The sequence below is a fragment of the Rhinopithecus bieti genome, unplaced genomic scaffold, assembly GCF_001698545.2.
Source record: "Rhinopithecus bieti isolate Rb0 unplaced genomic scaffold, ASM169854v2 scaffold_13087, whole genome shotgun sequence".
NCBI classification, from domain to species: domain Eukaryota; kingdom Metazoa; phylum Chordata; class Mammalia; order Primates; family Cercopithecidae; genus Rhinopithecus; species Rhinopithecus bieti.
Genome location: NW_016807313.1, coordinates 152,761 through 161,711, shown reverse-complemented (window position 1 = coordinate 161,711; position 8,951 = coordinate 152,761). Strand labels below are relative to the sequence as shown.

General features: G+C 47.5%; 1 protein-coding gene across 1 annotated transcript in view; it reads right to left on the bottom strand.

The window, feature by feature from the left end:
* The window catches only part of LOC108535241 (decaprenyl-diphosphate synthase subunit 2), a gene marked incomplete at its 5' end in the record, with an annotated part of 142,635 nt that continues 133,684 nt past the window's right edge, over positions 1-8,951 (bottom strand). Inside the window, one exon of the mRNA XM_017881138.1 lies at positions 1-1,189. Coding sequence (XP_017736627.1) covers positions 1,031-1,189 — 159 coding nt within the window. The remainder of the gene's footprint in view (positions 1,190-8,951) is intronic.

Here is an 8,951-nt window from a genome sequence, read left to right as displayed (position 1 = left end):
TTTGGTTATTTGAAATGTGTTTGAAAAAAAAAAACTGATCTTCAAGAAAGAAAAACAGACTATTCCTAATATAACTAATTTAACATTTGATAACATTTTAATCTCCTACTTCAAATATTTGGCAACTTTTCAGCAATTTCTCCAAAAAGACATTATAAAAACCATAAAGCACAAAGTATATTCATACTACATTATAAATCCAGAGACATGGGGCCAGGCGCAGTGGCTCACACCTGTAATCCCAGCACTTTGGGAGGCCAAGGCAAGTGGATCACCTGAGGTCAGCAGTTCGAGACCGGCCTGGCCAACACAGTGAAACCCCACCTCTACTAAAAATACAAAATTAGCCAGGCGTGGTGGCAGGCGCCTGTGATTCCAGCTACTTGGGAGGCTGAGGCAGGTGAATCGCTTGAACCCAGAAAGCGGAGGCTGCAGTGAGCCAAAACTGCACCATTGCACTCCAGCCTGGGCAACAAGAACAAAACTCCATCTGAAAAAAAAAAAAAAAAAATCCACAGACATAATTGCAAGACAACAAATAACACATATTTTTCTTAATCCATTGAACTACTCTCCATTATGACAAATTGGTCACTAGTTTTTGATTTGACAGTCCGCCCTGGTTGGTATTGAGAGCGTTTCTCTTGACACCTGCAGCTTCCAGCTTGCTTTGTCCTCTCTAGAAGGAAAACCACAGGCCACCGCCCTGGCGCCATCCCCGGCTCGGTCCAATCAATAAGGACTTATTTCCTGTCCATTTGCTGAGGTCACAGGAGCGAATCTCATTAATTATTTCTGTGACTGCAGCCTCAAGTGTGCTTCTGGCGTGACAAGTGAAAACTGCTTGACCTTTTTTTCTTCTAATTTTGTTTGTAGCAGTTCCAAAAAGCAAGCAGAACTCATTTAGCAATGTGATAAAAGGAAGGAAAAATGCATATGTTTTAAAAGTCATTAATGCTTCATGAAAGCTCTCCCCATCACCTCATTCCCTAGGATTTTCAGCTAACAATAGTGTCTTTTTAATTTGATGTCATGAAAATCTGGTCACAGCAAACACAATGTTTTCTAAAGCAGATCTGGCCTCCGAGGGAGGAAAGCTCTCCAGGGCCTCCAGTGCCTTGTTTCCATGGTAACGACACAGGTCAATAGCTGAAGTCACACCTTTGCCAGCTTTGATTCTTTCTCGCAACTGTTAAGAAACAAATGCATGATGAAGTCAGTTTTAAAGGTACACTGTAAGCACCACAATTAAATTGGGGAGGGGAGATGGAAAACAAAGAAAGGGAGAAATAGTATAGATGGAGTATTTCTGTTACGTTATTTTCTGGAAAGAGGACATAATTTCCCAATGATCTTCAGGCACTCATTCCCTAAGGCTGCTTGGTGCCTGTGCTCCAGAGCAGCACAATAGGTTCCAATCAGCCTAATTACACCTCCTCCTGACTCCCATCCCTTAATATCTTGAAATGTGCCATGCTGGGGGATGGCAGTAAGAAGGCGGAGGGCATTTATATCTCTGGCATTTTGAATTCAGCAGGTTGATATTCTTCCCTTTTTTCTTTTTTTTAAAGAGATGGAGTCTCGCTCTGTCGGCCCAGGATGGAGTGCAGTGGTGTGATCTTGGCTCACTGCAACCTCCACCTCCCGGGTTCAAGCAATTCTCCTGCCTTAGCCTCCTAAGTAGCTGGGACTACAGGCATGCACCACCACACCCAGATAATTTTGTATCTTTAGTAGAGACAGGGTTTTGCCATGTTGGCCAGGCTGGTCTCGAACTCCTGACCTCAAGTGATCCGCCTGCCTAGGCTGCTCAGAGTGCTGGGATTACAGGCGTGAGCCACCGCACCTGGCCAGCAGCCTGATATTCTTACGTGAGGAAGGCTTCACTACTATCTTAGTTAATAACTTTTTTTAACACTATATGTTGACACACTAGTCCATATGAAAATTCAAGAAAGACACATAGTATTAGATCTGAATGCTATTTTTTTTTTTTTTGTTTTTTTTTTGAGACAAAGTTTCACTCTGTTGCCCAGGCTGGAGTGCAGTGGCATGATCTTGTCTCATTGCAACCTCCACCTCCCGGATTCAAGCAATTCTCCTGCCTCAGCCTCCTAAGTAGCTGGGACTACAGGTACGTGCCACCACGCCCAGCTAATTTTTATATTTTTGTATTTTTGGTAGAAAAGGGGTTTCGCCATGTTGGCCAGGCTGGTCTAGATCTCTTGACCTCGTGATCCCCCTGCCTCCGCCTCCCAAAGAGCTGGGATTACAGGCATGAGCCACCGTGCCTGGTCTTTTTGTTTTGTTTTGTTTGTTTTTTTTTTGAGACAAAGTTTCACTCTGTTGCCCAGGCTGGAGTGCAGTGGCATGATCTTGTCTCATTGCAACCTCCACCTCCCGGATTCAAGCAATTCTCCTGCCTCAGCCACCTGAGTAGCTGGGATTACAGGCGCCTGCCACCACACTTGGCTAATTTTTGTATTTTTGTAGAGACGAGGTTTTGCTGTGTTGACCAAGCTGGTCTCTGTCTCCAGACCTCAGGCAATTCGCCTGCCTCAGCCTTCCAAAATGCTAGGATTACAGGCGTGAGCCACTGCGCCTGTCCTGAATGCTACATTTTTAAAACTCAAAGCTTTTGTTTAGCTGGGAAGAATGAACTAAAACTCTCTTTGCAAAGAATAATGTCGGCTGGGCACAGTGGCTCATGCCTGTAATTCCAACACTTGGGAGGTTGAGACAGGAGGACTGCTTGAGCCCAGGAGTTCTAGACCAGCTTGGGCTACATAGTGAGACCCCGTCTCTATAAAAAAATAAAAAAATTAGCCAAGCATGGTGGTGCACAACTGGAGTCCCAGTTATGTAGAGGGCTATGGTGGAAGGATCACTTGAGCCCAGGAGGTAAAGGCTGCAATGAGCCATCACTACACCACTGCACCACTCTAGCCTGAGCATTGGAGAAAGACCTTGTCTCAAAAAATAAATAAATAAATAAAAAGGCTGGGTGCAGTGGCTCACACCTATAATCCCAGCACTTTGGGAGGCTGAGGCGGGCAGATCACCTGAGGTCAGGAGTTTGAGACCAGCCTGGCCAACATGGTGAAACCCCGTCTCTACTAAAAACATAAAATTAGCCAGGTGTGGTGGCGGGTGCCTGTAATCCCAGGTACTCGGGAGGCTGTGGCAGAAGAATCATTTGAACTTGGGAGGCGGAGGTTGTGATGAGCCAAGATTGTGCCATTGCACTCCAGTCTACGCAATAAGAGTGAAACTCCGCCGGGCGCGGTGGCTCAAGCCTGTAATCCCAGCACTTTGGGAGGCCGAGACGGGCGGATCACGAGGTCAGGAGATCGAGACCATCCTGGCTAACACGGTGAAACCCCGTCTCTACTAAAAACTACAAAAAACTAGCCGGGCGACGTGGCGGCGCCTGTAGTCCCAGCTACTCGGGAGGCTGAGGCAGGAGAATGGCGTGAACCCGGGAGGCGGAGCTTGCAGTGAGCTGAGATCCGGCCACAGCACTCCAGCCTGGGTGACAGAGTGAGACTCCGTCTCAAAAAAAACAAAAACAAAAACAAAACAAACAAACAAACAAACAAAAAAGAGTGAAACTCCATCTCAAAAAAGAAAAAAAAGAATGAATTGCTGACAAATGAAGATGACTTTCAGTTCTCTTTGATGATGAAAAAGGACCAATACAACGATTACACTTTAAGCTGAAAAAGACACACAGAATTAATTATTTGGTTGGCTCACTTTCCACTGCTCCGTTGCCATCTTCTCTTTCTTAGCAAATGCCTCAAATGTCTGGCTAATTCTTTTTATTTTTTGAGACGGAGTCTCACTCTATCACCCAGGCTGGAGTGCAGTGGCACAATCTCGGCTCACTGCAAGCTCTGCCTCCCGGGTTCACGCCATTCTCCTGCCTCAGCCTCCCAAGTAGCTGGGACTACAGGCACCTGCCACCACGCCCGGCTAATTTTTTGTATTTTTAGTAGAGATGGGGTTTCACCGTGTTAGCCAGGATGGTCTCGATCTCCTCACCTTGTGATCCGCCTGCCTCGGCCTCCCAAAGTGCTGGGATTACAGGCGTGAGCCACTGTGCCCAGCCATGGCTGGCTAATTATCTAAGTCAGAAACCCAGAAGTCTTCATTCCCCACATCTGGTTAGGCACAGGGGCAGTCCCAGGGTTGCTTATTCACAACTGAACTTTCTGGCTCCCAGAGATTGGGTGTAGCCAGGTGACAAGTTCTGGTCTATGAGTTGTGAATGGGGATGCCACTTTGGGGCTGCAGCATTTAACTGTCCTGTGAGTCCCTATAGAGCTTTCCCTCTTGCATAGCTACCAGCCCACACTGGAGATGCTCCTTGGCCTGGATCCCTGAGTGACTGTAATGAGCACCACAGTGCCTTGCCCATCTGCGGCAGCGGAGGTTGTGAAATTATCTGTAGCCATTTTGACTGATACAGTCAATGAATCCTAGTCTTTCCATCTCTTCAGAGTTCTCAAGTTTATCCTCTACTCCTCATTCCCATTGCCAATACATGTGTTCAGGCCATCATCATCTCTCGCCTCAGTTAATTTTTGCAATCACTTTCTAAAGAGTCTTCCCACCACCCGTTCTGCACTCCTGGACTCTATCTACTATGCTGCCAAGGAGAGCTTAATAAAATGCAAAGACCATCTTGCTTAAACCCTTCCAATAGCCTTAAGAGAAAAGTCTAAGCTTTTTCACGAGGCATTTAAGTCCCTTGCCAAGCTAGCTCTTGCTTGGCCCTCACTTTTCTACCCTTTCCCTCCTTTATTTATTTATGTATTTTTTGAGACAGGGTCTTGCTCTGTCACCCAGGCTGGAATGCAGTGGTGTGATCTCAGCTCACTGCAACTTCCAGTTCCCCGGCTCAAGTGATCTTTCCACCCTAGCATCCCGGGTAGCTGAGATGACAGGCACACACCACCATGTTTGTTTAATTTAAAAAACTTTTTGTAGAGATGAAGTCTCACTATATTGCCCAAGCTAATCTCAAATTCCTGGGCTCAAGAGATCCTCCGGCCTCAGCCTCCCAAACCTTCTCCCCTTTCATTATAGGTGGGGAACCAACTGCAGTTCTCAGAGGTAACCTGGTCTACCATCTCCCCCTGGGGCTGTCCTCCCCCACCCCAATAAGCTCTTCAAATTCCACCTGGGTAGAATGCACTCAGCTAGGATGATGGCCCTAAGGAGCTAGTTGCCCCTCTTCTTCTGGGCACCTGGAGTACCCCCTGTGCACCATGACCAACATGGTTTCACCATGTTGGTCAGGCTGGTCTCGAACTCCTGACCTCAGGTGATCTGGCTGCCTCAGCCTCCCAAAGTGTTGGGATTACAGGCGTGAGCCACTGCACTAGACTTCGTGTTGTATTTTAATTCTCCATTCACTTATCTATGACAACATGAGACTTCAAGCTCCTTACTGTATAATGCATGAAACATGAATGAATAAAATAAATAAGCTGATTTATTCTTCTAATTATACAGTCAAGAGAATAGAGGTCCAGAGAAACTCAGTGACTGAAGATCATAGATGGAGGCAGGCAGAGTAGAGATCAGAGGCCAGGTATTCTTTTTTTTTCTTTCCCGAGACGGAGTCTTACTCTGTTGCCCAGGCTGGAGAGCAGTGGCGTGATCCTGGCTCACTGCAACCTCCACCTCCCGCGTTCAAGCAATTCTCTGCCTCAGCTTCCCAAGTAGCTGGGATTATAGGCACCTGCCACCATGCCTGGATAATTTTTTTATTTTTAGTGGAGATGGGGTTTCACCATCTTGGCCAGGCTGGTCTTGAACTCCTGACTTCAGGAGATCTGCCCACCTCAGCCTCCCAAAGTGCTGGGGTTATAGGCGTGAGCCACTGCGCCCGGCCAGGGGCCAGGTTTTCTAATGCCTTGTCCAGTGGCACTTAATACTAAACTCCATCAGATTCCCAGCACTCCACAAATACTTCCACACTGCATATAGCCTTTGGGAACTGTTCTAGCCTAGGTTTCCTTGGTCTCTTGCCAATCACTGAATGCATGAAGGCACTAAAATGGTGCTGGGTATCAGAGGCAGCCGGATTCAAACTCCCATCCTAGCTTTATAATCTTACGGAAACCATTTAACTGTTTTCTTTTCTTTCTTTCTTTTTTTTTTGAGATGGAGATTCACTCTTGTCGCCTGGACTGGAGTGCAATGGTGCCATCTCGACTGACTGCAACCTCCACCTCCTGGGTTAAAGCAATTCTCCTGTCTCAGCCTCCCAAGTAGCGGGATTGTAGGTGCCCGCCGCCACACTCAGCCAATTTTTATATTTTTAGTAGAGACTGGGTTTCACCACATTGGTCAGGCTGGTCTTGAACTCCTGACCTCAGGTGATCTGCCCACCTCAGCCTCCCAAAGTGCTGGGATTACAGGCATGAGCCACTGTGCCCGGCCTTAACTGTTTTCAGTTGTAAGTGGGGATAATATAAGTCCCTTGTCGGACTGTTACGGGGACTACATAACACTGCACAGAGTGCCTGACAGTGCCTAAATCACAATAGATGTTCAGATGACTTAGTTTCCCTTCATCAAGCCATTAGCCATTACCAAGAAAGTCATCCCACCCACCAAGACCAAGTTTATTTTGGCTTGATATACAATAACCTCAAAGCTAGCTGGACTTGGATCAGAGGAGTCTTAAGGGAAGGAAGGAAGGAAGGAAGGAAGGAAGGCAGGCAGGCAGGCAGGCAGGCGGGAGGGACAAGGAAGGGAGGGAGGGAGGGAGGAAGGAAGGAAGGAAGAAAGGAAAGAAGGGAGGGAGGGAGGAAGAGAGGGAGAAAAAGAAAGCAACCTGCCCTATTTTCTTTCCTTCTTTTTTTTTTTTTGAGATGGAATCTTGCTCTGTTGCCCAGGCTGGAGTGCAGTGGCGCGATCTCGGCTCACTGCAAGCTCCTCCTCCCGGGTTCAAGCCGTTCTCCTGCCTCAGCCTCCCAAGTAGCTGGGACTACAGGCACGTGTCACCACACCCGGCTAATTTTTTGTATTGTTTTAGTAGAGGCAGGGTTTCACCTTGTTAGCCAGGATGGTTCTCGATCTCCTGACCTTGCGATCCACTCGCCTCGACCTCCCAAAGTGCTGGGATTACAAGCGTGAGCCACCGCACTGGGCCAAGCTCCCCTATTTTCATTATCTCTTGTCCAAATCTATATTAGGCAGGCCAACATTCTCCTCCTATTCTAGACTTCTAGGTTGGCACCTTTAGGTATGTAAATGTCTGCATGACTAGATTAGATGTTTAATTTATGAGTACTAACTGAGTATTTATTCTTTGTAAAGAGTAGAATAAGCCTTCTTTGCTTTGTGGATCAAGAGTTAATCAAGGGATTGCTGGGTGCAGTGGCTCACTCCTGTAACCCCAGCACTTTGGGAGGCCTAGGAGGGTGGATCACTTGAGGTCAGGAGTTCGAGACCAGCCTGGCCAATATGTAAAACTCCATCTCTACTAAAAATACAAAAATTAGCTGGGTGTGGGGCTGTGCACCTGTAGTCGCAGCTACTTGAGAGGCTGAGGCAGGAGAATTGCTTGAACCCAGGAAGCGGAAGTTACAGTGAGCCCAAGTCGCGCCATTGCAATCCAGCCTGAGCGCTGCAGTGAGACTCCGTCTCAAAAAACAAAACAAAACAAAACAAAAACAAACAAACAAACAAAATCCCCACAAAAAAACAAGAGTTAATTAAGGGTAAACTGTGAAAAGCAGCAAAACCAGGGCACAAATATAGGACTATAGCTATTGAGAGAAATGAGAGATCAACTTTAACTGAAGGAGATTCCAGAAGGCCTTCCTCTGTCACCCAGACTGGAGTGCAGTGGCAGATAATGGCTCACTGTAGCCTCTACCTCCTGTGCACAAGCAATCCTCCCATCTCAGCCCCTAAGTACCTAGGACTACAGGGACCTGCCACCACACCCAGCTAATTTAAATTTTTTTTTTTTTTTGGAGAGACACGGTCTCACTATATTGCCCAGACTGGTTTTAAACCCCTGGCCTCAAGTGATCCTCCTGCCCCTTGCCTCCCAAAGTGCTGGGATTACAGGCATCTGTCACCTCGGCCAGTCGATGTCTTGTAAATGCTGATAAATAGATATGGGCTTGGGAGTAGCAAGGAAATTATAGGGAAAGAAAACTGCTTGAGCAAAGGCACAAAGGGGGCCAAAGTGTGCCGAGTGTCCAGGGAATGAAAACAGGTCAGTATGAAACAGCTTGCTGGAGTGTCAAGGAACTCAGGAAGGCTCTGAAAACCAGTCTAAGATTTTTTTTTTTTCCTGAGACTGAGCCTTGCTCTGTCACTCAGGCTGGAGTGCAGCAGCACAATCTCAGCTGACTGCAACCTCTGTCTCTCGGGTTCAAGTGATTCTCCTGCCTCAGTCTCCTGAGTAGCTGGGACTATAGGCGCCTGCTACCATGCCCAGCTATTTTTTTTTTTTTTTGAGGTGGAGTCTCACTCTTGTTGCCCAGGCTGGAGTGCAATGGTGCTATCTCGGCTCACCGCAACCTCCGCCTCCCGGGTTCAAGTGATTCTCCTGCCTCAGCCTCCTGAGTAGCTAGGATTAGGCATGCGCCACCACACCTGGCTAATTTTGTATTTTTAGTAGAGATTGGGTTTCTCCATGTTGGTCAGGCTGGTCTCGAACTCCCGACCTCAGGTGATTCGCCCGCCTCGGCCTCTGAAAGTGCTGGGATCACAGGTGTGAGCCAACACGCATGGCCAATTTTTTTTTTTTTTTTTGAGGCGGAGTCTCGCTCTGTCGCCTGGACTGGAGTGCAGTGGCCGGATCTCAGCTCACTGCAAGCTCCGCCTCCCAGGTTTACGCCATTCTCCTGCCTCAGCCTCCCAAGTAGCTGGGACTACAGGCGCCCGCCACCTCGCCCGGCTAGTTTTTGTATTTTTAG